The 13,405-nt window shown below is 42.7% G+C and overlaps 1 protein-coding gene across 3 annotated transcripts in view; it reads right to left on the reverse strand.

The window, feature by feature from the left end:
• NAA25 (N-alpha-acetyltransferase 25, NatB auxiliary subunit) overlaps positions 1–13,405 on the reverse strand; it is an 87,430-nt gene that overhangs the window by 51,041 nt on the left and 22,984 nt on the right. For all 3 annotated transcript variants that reach the window (XR_016227110.1, XM_051826818.3, XM_002719754.6), the window contains exons 4-9: positions 10,543–10,661; positions 5,446–5,520; positions 3,970–4,077; positions 3,524–3,602; positions 1,017–1,128; positions 52–141 (exon numbers count right to left, since the gene is read on the reverse strand). Coding sequence is in view for 2 of the 3 variants with exons in the window: in XM_051826818.3 (XP_051682778.1) it covers positions 52–141; positions 1,017–1,128; positions 3,524–3,602; positions 3,970–4,077; positions 5,446–5,520; positions 10,543–10,661 (583 nt within the window). In the remaining variant the exon portion in view is untranslated. The remainder of the gene's footprint in view (positions 1–51; positions 142–1,016; positions 1,129–3,523; positions 3,603–3,969; positions 4,078–5,445; positions 5,521–10,542; positions 10,662–13,405) is intronic.

Genomic DNA, 13,405 nt, shown 5'->3' on the forward strand with positions numbered 1-13,405 from the left:
TCTGCTACAAGGTAAAAATGTCCCTGTAAATCAGGAAAGAAGACAACTTACTGTTCACCTTCAGCAGGGGGGGTCCAGGCCTCTTCAATGAGTCGAAAGACAGAGTCGAAATAAGTCAGATAGAACTGCCAGTCATCTGAGCTAAAATCAGATGGAATGATGCACACAGGGTTAAATCCAAATTGTGACCAAGCTACCTTAGGAACCATGACATTCAACTTATTTTCTAAGCGACAAGTTCCCACATCTTGAGTGTAGCCCATCCCTGGCTTCCCTCCACTGCCCACCAGAGCAGCACCGCAGAGGCATTGCCAAAGTGAAAACCCTTCAACAGACTACTCTTCCCTTCAACACAATGACCAGGTCTAGAACACTGTCCTCACAAGCACTCCTAAATTTGGAGGGGGTGTCACTGAATAAAGAAAGGAAGCATCTCTCTTTTATGGCAGTATTAAATTCAATGTTATTGATTTACAGTATTCATTTCAAGACCTTACTAATATTCAGTATAATGGTTTAACGAAAATTTTAGAAAACATCCATGACAGTGAGATTTGGCCTAGCAATTAAGACAACTGCCTCTTACACTGGAATACATAGGTTCAATACCTTGCTAGGGCTCTTGACTCCAGCGTCCTGTTAATGAGCATCTGGGAGGCAGCACAATGATGCCTCAAGTAACCGGGTTCCTGCAACCCACTTGGGAGACCTGGATTAAGTTCCTGGATCCTGGCTTCAGCTTTGGCCCATCCCTGGCTGCTGTGGGCATTTGGGGAGGAAACCAGCTCCCTCTCTGTGTCTCACCTCTCTCTGTGTTTAAATCAATCTCTTTATTTATCTGTCTAAATTTCACACTGCCTCTGAAATAAACAAATAAATAAAATCTACCCAATACAACTACAAAAAGAATAACTGTACCTAGAAATTACAGAATACAGACTCAAAAAAATCAACAGCAAGGCTTTAAAGCCTCAGAAACTCGAAGTCTCATAGTACACAAAGAAGTATCTACTCACTTTTTCAGTAAGAGGCGCCGGGAAAGGGCATTACACTCTGGCCACCTGCTCAGCTTCTTGTACATAGCCATGCATTTATTTTCCCGACTCTGAATCTCACTTGTTAATTTCTCTACAATTGAAAGGGATAAAAGTTGGTAAGCCAGTTTCATTTCTCCTAAAAATCCTGAATAAAGTCCAACCACAAGAATGAAAATGTCACATTTTCTTACTCTCTTAGAAAATGGAACCACTTAAGATATAAGCTACTATCTTATTAAAGATTATTTTGCTGGGGCCTGTGTTGTAATACAGCAGGCATCCCATATGAACGCTGGTTCAAGTCCTGACTGGTCCATTTTCGATCTAGCTCCCCGCTAATGTGCTTGGGAAAGCAGTGGAAGGTTGTCCAAGTACCTGGGCCCCTGCCACTCATGTGAGAGACATAGATGCAGTTCTAGTCTCCTCTCCTGGCTTCGACCTGGTCCAGCCACGGCTGTTACGGCCATTTGGGAGTGAACCAGTGGATGGAAGATCTCTCTTTGTGTAACTCTGCCTTTCAAATAAATCTTTAAAAAAAAAAAGAGTTTGCTGAAAAGAAAAAGTATATTTCTTATACTAAATTTTTAAAATTACTTTTTCTATAATACCCCAGGATCTTGAATGTATTAGATTGAAGATCTAGTACACGACGAGATCTACTCGGAAACCACAAATGTGATATAGCAACAGGTAAATTCAGTCCACAGACACAGATTGTGTCTTAAATGTCATTGTGGCCATTTGGGGAGTAAACCAGCGGATGGAAGATTTCCCTCTCTGTCTTTCCCTCTCACTGCTGTAACTCTACCTCTCTAAATAAATAAATAAAAAACCTCCTTTTATACAACCAAATATTTATACTTGTGTTTATGACTGCACATAATATACTGAACAGCACACTGAAACTACTTATAAACAGTCAATCTTCCCACTGAATGTAGGGACATCGTTCTCCTAAGGAAGTCATCAAAGCTGTATAAACATTTAGGAAGCAGAATGAATATGAAATGTTCAAAAATACAAGAATGGGTAAATCAAACTACAAAGTTACCAACCAACAAGGAAGAAGTATTTTTAAGTAATAGAAAACAGCTAAGTTCTTCAACATATCCAGTGTTCTTGCAAATTACTAAGAAAAAGATTAACCAAACATTTAGAAATAAGAATAAGGAAAAGCATCTCAGAGAAAAAAACAGTAATGACTTTAAACAAATGAAAAATATAATTTTCCATAATTAAAAAAATTTAAAAATGTAAGACAATTTATCTGACAGACTGAAAATATAAGAAATTTGAAATAACAGATTGATAATAATGAGTGGTCAATGTGCAAAGAAACAGACTCCCTTACATACCGACTGCAAATACAGCTTATAAGAATACAAACTGGAAGGAAATTTGGAATGCAGTAAACATATCTCTTACAAATGGGCTAGATATCCTTCAAGAACTGGCCAAGTAAACAGTCTACATCTATTACTATGGAACACAGGGCAGCCATGAAAGAAAGAGAGGCGTTGGGCTATATCTGTAAGACATACATTTAAGTTAAAAAAAAGTAAACACTGGGGCCGGCGCCGTGGCTCAATAGGCTAATCCTCCACCTTGCGGCGCTGGCACACCGGGTTCTAGTCCCGGTCGGGGCGCAGGATTCTGTCCCGGTTGCCCCTCTTCCAGGCCAGCTCTCTGCTATGGCCAGGGAGTGCAGTGGAGGATGGCCCAGGTGCTTGGGCCCTGCACCCCATGGGAGACCAGGAAAAGCACCTGGATCCTGGCTCCTGCCATCAGATCAGCGCGGTGCGCCGGCTGCAGCGGCGGCCATTGGAGGGTGAACCAACGGCAAAAGGAAGACCTTTCTCTCTCTGTCTCTCTCTCTCACTGTCCACTCTGCCTGTCAAAAAAAAAAAAAAGGGGGGGGGGGGATATTAAAAAAAAAAAAAGTAAACACTGGGTATATGAGTATGCAGAGCGGGAGTCACAAACTCAGACACATTCATAAACAGAGTACTGTATCTAGAGAAAGTATCCAGAGTAAAAATCTTGACAGCAGGCATTAACACTTCACATTTTGAAGTTTTTCTATTTGATGATAACCAAATAGAACTACTTATGAGCCAGCTACAGTATGTCAGGACAGAGGAGGGGAAGGTACAACTTTAGACCCATGGAACAAGTAACTAGAGGACAGCCTTGAAGGCAGGGCTTAGAGATCTGCAGCACAATGTTTCAAACGCCCTGAATTTTCTAAAATCATGAATTCTTTAAGTAACACCTTAACTATAGTGCCAAATGCCCACCCCTCCATAAATTATTTTCAATTAAAAATATTTTACAACTAAATTTATAACAGAGAAGTCTGGAAGAACATTTAAAAACTATCATGGTTTTTTTTATGTCTTCATATTTTTGAATGAGGATAAATTTCCCATAACACACATTTTTCATGTTTAAATAGCAAAAAATTTTAAGAAAATCTTAAAAATTACCTCCTAATTTCCCTCTAATGACATCCAAGGCTTCCTGGTACTTTCCCAATCGTTCCAGGATCATATAATACAGTTCAACCTTACAGAAAAAAAAATTGCAACCATTGAAACTCTTCAATAATAAAAAGATAGTCCTTTACACAGTTGCAGAAAGTTACTTAATAGAAAGAGCAGTGTCTTCAAATGAGATGCAACTGAGAGGAAGAATCAGACAACAGTATCTCCTCCATTTATACATATTTCAGCCCAGAGTACTTGCTGGAAACAGTGTTCATTATGTCTAAGCTGAAGGCTTCCAAAGTGTCAGTGTCACACTCACAGAAAGGCCAGGGTGAGGAGTCAGGTACTGAAACGGACTAAATCAATAGCTCATGATATTATAACGTAATATTGTACTAGCACTATCAAAATCATGAAAATACAAAAGTAGGAATTAAATTACTCACTTCAGCCTCGGCTTCTATCTTGTCCTCTTTCACCATTTTTTCTACCATTCTCTCAGCAAGAGGCAGAAACATTGTTTTTGAGAGGTTTTCATCCTGTGCTGATATAGACTAGAGGAAGAAAAGTAAATGTTTCATTCTAACTTCTTCCCCGCTGCTCTATTTACAGTAACTGTAGACCCTCATCATGACTCTGGCACATAATTATCCATCTACTGTGTCCAGTATCCGAGCAGAAGGCTCATCATCCTGTGCAGTCTTGAAATACTTAGCTTCCACAACTTAATTTACTTTTAAAATGGGTTATTTATTCATTTTTCTATAAATACACAAAGAAATATGCCTATACTGCTTATTACATATATCATACATTAATTTTAATTACCAATTTAAGGTAACTGTAGTTAGTAGTAAATTATATAAGCAGAAAAAACTGGGAGCAGACACTGGGGCAGAGTCAAGCTGCTGCTTAAGACACTCACATCCCGTACCAGCAATGATTTGGATTCTGGCTACTCCACTTCCAATCCAGCTACCTGTTAAGGTGCCTGGGAAGGCAGTGGATCACGGCTCAAATACTCAAGTCCCTGACATCCTTGTGGGCGACCCACATGAATTTCCTGGTTCCTGACTCTGGCTTGGCCTAGCCCTAGATGGAGAGGGCTTCTGGGGTGTGAAACAGAGGAGAGAAGACAGCTCTCTCTCCCTCTCTCTCTCTGTAACTCCACCTTTCAAATAAATCTTTAAAAAGAGAGAGAGAGAGAGAGAACTGGCAGTTCTCTTCATTTAATATGAAAACATCTCAAAAAGAGATCTGAAACGCTTTCCTTTTCCAACACTTGATGACCCATAACCTTTATATAAGTTTTAACCGCCAGAGATCCTGCTAAGAACTAACTTAAGCCTTGTAAACAACCTTTCAAGGTATATATGCTTATTTTATAGACAATAGTACTGAGGCTAAGAGATTACTCCAACAGCTCTAAGACATTGGTAAAACCACATGTTCTTAATCACATTGACCTCCTTCCTCCCCAACCTCTCCTACACAGAATCTCATTCTGGTTCTGGCAGATAAGCATCTCCATTCACAAAAGAGCAAACCGGCTCAGAAAGGGGAAGTGATGAAAACATAACCACGCCAGTCATTGTTCATTAGCCAACAAAACTTTCTTAAAGCCAGACCTCAAGTTCGTCTTTATTATATCAGGCACTTCGAGGCTCATACTTGAGCACGTATCTCAGCACTGGATCTAAGATTCAGAGTAAACAGTCCATGCTGCACACAAATAAGCAGATGAACAAACACATAAAAATAATCCCCAACTAAAAAGTCAACTAACAATATATTAAGTCCCTCTAATGACACATGCTGCAACACATTCACATTACCCAAGATGTTCAGAAGATACACGAAGGACAATGATCACATACAAAAGTAAAAACAAATCTCAATCCCATTCTGAATGCCATACTCACTTGCATAATTAAGCTCATCACAGACCAAAAGTAGTAAGGGTTTTTGGGGACAATCTTATACAGAGCCATGCCAGCCTGAAAGACAGAGGGCCATAAATACTTGATTTAGAAAACATCATGGCAAATACAATCAATGATTTAGACATGTGGCAAGAACTTTCTCAGAACAGCAACACATTCACATATCCCAGTCAGCCTAACTGCCTGATGACTAAAAGAGCTGATCACAAAGGTGAATCTCACAACATCATGTGTGACACTTCACCTCCTGAACAAGCGCTTTTCAGAATTAAAGACCAATATTTCTAGAACACACTACAATCCAATATAGCTCTGGTGGACTATCAAGTAAACAAAAATGTTGGCTTACAAATGCATATCAATAGACAAATGTTACTGAATGCATCTCGCTAACCAGTTATAGTAAAACAAAGAAAACCCAACAATATATTTAAAGTTCATAATCAGAAAAAATCACTATGACATAATTCAAACAATAATTCTTAGGTTTGGAAAATAATCAGGTTCTTTTATGATATCATTACTCAGAACTAAACCCTTTCATTATAAAACATATAATATGCAAATACTTAAAAGTAGGAATGCAGCAAAAAGAAGTAAAGTAGACGTATTTGAGAATAACTGATAATCTGTTTGTAACTAGCCAACTACTAATTGATGCTAAGAATCCATCAGCTAATAATCAGTTACTGTTTTATGTTTTTTTAAAATCTATCATCAATTGATTTCTAAAATTACACAGAGCCCCAATGAAGCAGAATAACTATCTACCCCTTCCAAGGACACTTAAAACCTAGGGATAGAAACAAGACACATACACAAATAACTAAGACATACTTGACAATAACAACAAATGCCCTACACAAAAATCCATGCTAGTTTTTTTCCAAGGAAGATGGGGTTGTTTATTTCCTTTCATTAAGGGAAAGTCAGGAGTGGAAATTTATCACTAAAGCTTTCCAAAGTAGCAACCTCTCTGGTGGACCTTGAAGGCCCTGGGCACAGACGGGTGTAAGGATAAGTATGCGGGGCCAGCACTGTGGCACAGCGGGTAAAGCCTCCGCCTGCAGTGCCGGCATCCCATATGGGTGTCTGTTCTAGTCCCGGCTGCTCCACTTCTGATCCAGCTCTCTGCTGTGGCCTGGGAAAGCAGTAGAAGATAGTCCAAGTCCTTGGGTCCCTGCACCTGTGTGGGAGACCCGGAGAAGGCTCCTGGCTCCTTGCTTTGAATTGGCACAGCTCCAGCAGTTGCGGCCAACTGGGGAGTGAACCAGCAGATGAAAGACCTCTCTTTCTCTCTGCCTCTCCTTCTCTCTCTGTGTAACTCTTTCAAGTAAATAAATAAATCTTTTTAAAAGAAAAAAGGATAAGTGTACAACTGCAAATATTTGGGGGTTGATTGCGCAAGTCAGTCAATCAACCGTAAGCAGGGAAAAATGAGTCTGAGGGGCTGGCGTGTGGATCTGTGGGTAAATCTACCACCTGCAATGCCGGCATCCCACTTCCAATGCAGCTCCCTGCTAATGCACCCGGGAAAGCAGCAGAAAATGGCCCAAATAGCCACTAGGAGACACAGAGGGAGCTCCTGGCTCCTGGCTTCAGTCTGGCCCAGCCCTGGCTGTTGCAGCCATCTGGGGAGAGAACCAGCAGATGGAAGATCTCTCTGTCACTCTGCCTTTCAAATAATTTTTTTTAAAAAAAAAGAAGAGTAAGAGGGGAAGGGTTTGGACATAGTAAAGTATCCTATAGAAGTCTCTAAGTAGACATCTGTACCCTCCCAGGAAGAGTATTTTCACAGCACTGTTAAGAGGTGGAGACAAGGTGCTACCCCAGGCTGCGGCAGATCAAATAGAAGCGAGACGTGAAAGCACCTGGAGGTGCAACCAAGAAGATCTGGAGACAAGACAGACATGCACAGGAACAGGGTCCCTGGGGTCTGTAACTAGGCAGCTGGAATCCTTGCAACCCTGTAATTTAACCTTGTGTCTATAACTGTGGGCTTAATATGTGTTTCCCAGGTTGCACCAGTGCCTCATTTGGGACCAGAACACATTCTAAGACCTCCACCCCACATGTATATCCAATTAAGGTACCACCCATAACTCAAAAAAAGGCTAGGAGTAGGAGCGAGGTCTCTTTTCACCATAGATTGTGCTTGGAGGTACTGTTCTCTCTTTTCTCTCTTTCATGGACAACCCTCTGGCCCACTCATGAGTATTTATCTGTGCGGAGTGGGCCACACTCACAGGTCAATGTATATTTGTTCCCTCTCTGTTAAATAAATCCTCTTCTCACTTGTGCAATAGATAATAGACAGACAGACAGATAAATGCCACTGCTTTGAATTCTTATTTCTGTGGGGCAAGGACCTGGAATAAAATTAAGATGCACAGGCCTGTATCATCCACATCTCTAATACCGGGTACAAATACTCTGGAGGTAAGTTAGAAAAATCAATTTATTTGACAATTTCAGAAAACATTTTTATATCATGCAAAGATTTTTAAAAAGAGCATTAAGGGCAGGTGTTTGGCCTAGCAGTTAAGATACCACCAGGGACACCGCCATCCCATATCAGAGTGCCTACATTCAAACCTTGGCTCTGCCTCCAATTCTAGCTTCCTACTAGTGCACACCCTGGGAAGGCCCCAAGTGATGGCTTGAGTACTTGGATCTCTGCCTCCCAAGTGAGAAATGGATTGGGTTCCTAGCTCCCAGCTCCTGTCCCCAGATGTTGGGAGCCATTAGGAGAGTAAAGTGGCAAATGAGAAACCCCTTTCTGAGTATCTCTACCTCTGGCATTCAAATAAAAATGAACATAAATTGATATTACAGACTTATATGTATATGCTAGTGTTACAAATTTTAAGAAAAATATCCATCTTACATTGAAGTATAAATTGCAATCTCTTGAACACTTTTCCAGAGATTATCAGCAAATAAATCAATTAATAATTTAAAAAAAATCACATTTGAACCAAGAAAAAAAAAGCACTCCCAATCTGATAGCTTGCATAAGGAAATATAAAGAAAGGGGGCAAACATTCAGCTCGGTGGTTAAATTGTCCCTTGGGACATCTACATCCCATACTGAAGGGCCTAGGTTGGAGTCCTGCTCACGGACCCTGGGAGGCAGCAGGTGATGGCCCAAGTAGTTGAGGCCCTGACAGCCATGAGGGAGATCTGGACTGAGTCCCAGGCTACTGACCTTGGGCTGGTTCAGCCTCTTAAGTTGCAGACATTTGAGGAATGAACCAATGATGTAAGATCTCTATCAGCTAATAATTTTCTGTAAAAGGTTGACTTTATGAGGAGAGAAGTTTTGGTATAGTATCTTCTATCCTGCCTGAATTATCTATTGTTGGAATCTAAGTATAGGATAAAACAAAATCCAAAATAAGAAAGCTTTGTATTCAGGAGCCATTATACTCACAAAGCATTTAATACTAGCATGACATCATAACAAGTTTCACTTCTCTGGGAATGTCAGCTTGCCCCATATCCTAGTCCAAACATGTGTCCAAATGAGGCTCCTTAACATGTATATTAAGAACTCTGAACATAAAACAACTGGCAAAGAAGCTGCTTCAGGAAAAAAAAAAAAAAAAGGCATCACAGGAGACATTTTTCTCTTGACAGGTTTAAAAATCTCAGCAGGGGCTGGTGCTGTGGTGCAGTGGGTTAACACCCTGGAATGAAGCACTGGCATCAGCCGGAGACCCGGCTGCCCCACTTCCGATCCAGCTCTCTGCTATGGCCTGGTAAAGCAGTAGAAGATGGCCCAAGTCCTTAGGCCCCTGCACCTGCATGGGAGACCTGGAAGAAGCTCCTGGATCCTGGCTTCAGCTCCAGCCGTTGCGGCCAACTGAAGAGTGAACCATCGGATGGAAGACTTCTCTCTCTCTCTCTCTCTGGGTAACTCTGACTTTCAAATAAATAAATTAATCTTTTTTTTTTTTTTTTTTTGACAGGCAGAGTGGACAGTGAGAGAGAGACAGAGAGAGAAAGGTCTTCCTTTTGCCGTTGGTTCACCCTCCAATGGCCGCCGCTGCAGCCGGCGCACCGCGCTGATCCTGGCAGGAGCCAGGAGCCAGGTGCTTTTCCTGGTCTCCCATGGGGTGCAGGGCCCAAGCACCTGGGCCATCCTCCACTGCACTCCCTGGCCATAGCAGAGAGCTGGCCTGGAAGAGGGGCGCCCGGGACAGAATCCGGCGCCCCAACCGGGACTAGAACCCGGTGTGCCGGCGCCGCAAGGTGGAGGATTAGCCTATTGAGCCACGGCGCCGGCTATAAATTAATCTTTAAAAAAATCTTAGCAGGCTATAGGGCAGGTGATATTGTACAGGGTTAATCCAAACTGCTGCTTGGGTCATCTATCGCTTATAAAAAAGCTGGTTAGAGTTCTGGCTCCTCTGCTTCTGCTAATACATCCTGGGAAACAGCAGGTGAGGCCTCAGCGCATGGATCCTTGTCACTCACAGGGGAGACAGGGATGAAATTCCAGGCTCCTGGCTTTGGCCTGGTCCAGTCGCAGCTGTTGTAAGCACTTGTGGGCTGAACCAGCAGAGAAAAGATCAAAAGGTATCTCCCTCTGTCTCTCTTTCTCCCTCTCCCTTTGTCACTATGCATTTCAGGCAGTTAAAAATAAACATTGAAAAAGACAAAATCTCAGCAGGCTATAAAGAATTAAATTGACAAATCAGTTGCAAACTTTAAAGTTACTCATTCAACAGTCTATACTTTTTGGCCCTGGGATTTCTGTCCATTTTCTGATAATGTAACAACAATCTGATGAAGTGGGACAATGTGAAGCAATTTACTACAACCAAACAAAATACACCATCAGGCCACACACACAAAAAAAGAACAATCAACTTTTTCCCAAATAAAACATTTAAAGAACTTCAATAATAGCTCAATTTAAACACGTAAGGATAATTAACTGACTGAGCTCCACATACAAAAACATTAATTCAACTCTCCACACACACCCCATCCCTCCGTAGTTACATCTCATTAAAGAGACTTTTACCTCTAGCAGTAAACATGGTCCCACAGGTTTGGGGATCGAGTTACCTGTTGCATTTTCTTGTATTCACCCACTCTGGCATAGGCCATGAAGAGGTGGGAGTGATACTCCTCACTATTGGGAACTTTCTTCACGGCTGCCTCATAAAGTTTTGTAACTAACTCCGCTGAGATAAAAAGAAATAAGATTTAAGTTACACTTCAGTTATCAAGGAAAATCCTAACAGCATTTAAGTTTTTTCTTATCTGAGGAAAACAGATGTCTCTGATTAACGAGGAAGAAGAAAATATTTGCTATGCTTCATCTGGTCACTCTTCTCTTGGGTGTGGTGTGGTGTGGTGTGGTGTGGTGTGGTGTGGTGTGGTGTGGTGTGTGTGGTGTGTGGTGTGGTGTGTGGTGTGGTGTGTGGTGTGGTGTGTGGTGTGGTGTGGTGTGGTATGTGGTGTGGTATGTGGTGTGGTGTGTGGTGTGGTGTGGTGTGGTGCGGTGTGGTGTGGTGCAGGGTGGTGCGGGGTGGTATGGGGTGGTGCGGGGTGGTATGTGGTATGTGGTGTGGTGCGGGGTGGTATGTGGTGTGGTGTGGTGTGTGGTGTGGTGTGGTGTGGTGTGGTGTGGTGCAGGGTGGTGTGGTGCAGGGTGGTGCGGGGTGGTATGGGGTGGTGCGGGGTGGTATGTGGTGCACATGCAGCCTGAGCTAGGTCAGGTTTCCTCATCACATTTACAACAATCTCCAGGAGCTGGTCTCTTTCTCCTTAACTTGTCACAGTGATTTATCATCTAGCCAATCAAAATATTTGTAGTTCCACACCAGGTTCCCTGTGCTATACCCTCTCTATGCCTTTACACCTTTCCTCTTTTCTACTGAGTGATCATCACCAAAGACGTAGTTCAAATTAAATCCTCTAGATAAGACTTTCCTTAAACACCATCTCTGCTCCACCCAAATTTGATCACTGCCTCCTTCTGTCATCTTAGAATCTCATAAATCTCAGGCCGGCGCCGTGGCTCAATAGGCTAATCCTCCACCTTGCGGCGCCGGCACACCGGGTTCTAGTCCCGGTCGGGGCGCCGGATTCTGTCCCGGTTGCCCCTCTTCCAGGCCAGCTCTCTGCTATGGCCAGGGAGTGCAGTGGAGGATGGCCCAGGTGCTTGGGCCCTGCACCCCATGGGAGACCAGGAAAAGCACCTGGATCCTGGCTCCTGCCATCGGATCAGCGCGGTGCGCCGGCTGCAGCGGCGGCCATTGGAGGGTGAACCAACGGCAAAGGAAGACCTTTCTCTCTCTGTCTCTCTCTCACTGTCCACTCTGCCTGTCAAAAAATTAAAAAAAAAAAAAAAAAAAATCTCATAAATCTCTTGTAGCACTTAACATGGTATGCTGCCTAGTGATCTAATTCCCCTTATAAACTATCAGTAACATGAGGGCAGAGAGAGAATCTTTCATGTTTGATTCGAAGATACTTGTCACAGAGAAATATTCAACCAATATTTGTAGAGTAACTTTTAAAACACCAGGGGTGGGGGCCAGTCAGTGGTGCAGAGTATGGTGCCAACATCCTATATGGGCACCAACTGGAGTACCAGCTGCTCCACCATTTATTTACTTATTTATTTTTTTGCATTGTATCTATTTATTTGAGAGGTAGAGTTACAGAGAGAGGGAGAGACAGAGAAAGGTCTTCCACCTGCTGGTTTAATCGCTAAGTGGCTGCAACACTGAGCCAATCTGAAGCCAGGAGGCAGGATCTTCTTCCAGGTCTCCCACACAGATGCAGGGGCCCAAGCAGTTGGGCCATCTTCTACTGCTTTTCCAGGCCATAGCAGAGAGCTGGATCAGAAGAGGAACAGCAGGGACCTGAACTGGTGCCCATATGGGATTCCAGCACCATAGGCAGAGGCTTAGCCCGCTACACCACAGCACCAGCCCTACCCCACTTCTGATCCAGCTTCCTGCTAATGTGCCTGGGAAAGTAGTGGAGAATGGCCCAAGTCCTTGAGCCCCTGCACCCTCATGGGAGACCTGGTTGAAGCTCCTGGCTCCTGGCTTTGGCCTGGCCCAGCCCCAATCCTTGAAGCCACTGAAGGATAAACTAGAAGATGGAAGATTTCTGTCTCTCCTCTCTCTAAGTCTGCCTTTCAAATAAATAAATATATTTTAAAAAATCACTAGGGGAGAATCCATATCTCTAAATCAACATCACCCCTAAATGATCAAATCAAAAAAACTTTTTTTGTAGAGAATTAAAAACAGGGGCTGGTGCTGTGGCATAGCAGATAAAGCCACCATCTGCAGTGCTGGCATCCCATATGGGTGCCAATTTGAGTCCCAGCTATTCCACTTCCGATCCAGCTCTCTGCTATGGCCTGGGAAAGCAGTGGAAGATGGCCCAAATCCTTGGGCCCCTGCATCCGCGTGGGCCCAGGTCTCTGCGTGGGAGACCTGGAAGAAGCTCCTGGCTCCTGGCTTTGGATCTGTGCAGCTCCAGCTGTTGCGGCCAATTGGGGAGTGAACCAACAGATGAAAGACCTCTCTCTCTCTCTCTCTCTCTCTGCCTCTTCTTCTCTGTGTGACTCTGCCTTTCAAATAAATAAATAAATCTAAAAGAATTAAAAACAAAGTTGAACTAGAAAATGACATTCTGCCTACTACACTGGCAAAACTTTTAAAGGTGATGAATACCAAGTGTTGACAAGGATGTGAGACAGCTAGAAATGCCAGTCCATTCAGAAAACAAGTTGGAAAAAAAACTAAACAAATTGACATTATCTTTACCCTTAAGCTAAATACAAACTTACCGTATATCCCAACAATTACATTCTTAAATTGTGGTATGGTCACCCAATAAAATTTTTTTGAATGGTCTATAGTAACTAGACTATTAGATGAAAAATTCAAGTCATAGAATACCT

This window comes from Oryctolagus cuniculus, chromosome 21 (assembly GCF_051225735.1).
Source record: "Oryctolagus cuniculus isolate XC-2025 breed Fujian yellow rabbit chromosome 21, ASM5122573v1, whole genome shotgun sequence".
In the NCBI taxonomy this organism is placed as follows: Eukaryota; Metazoa; Chordata; class Mammalia; order Lagomorpha; family Leporidae; genus Oryctolagus; species Oryctolagus cuniculus.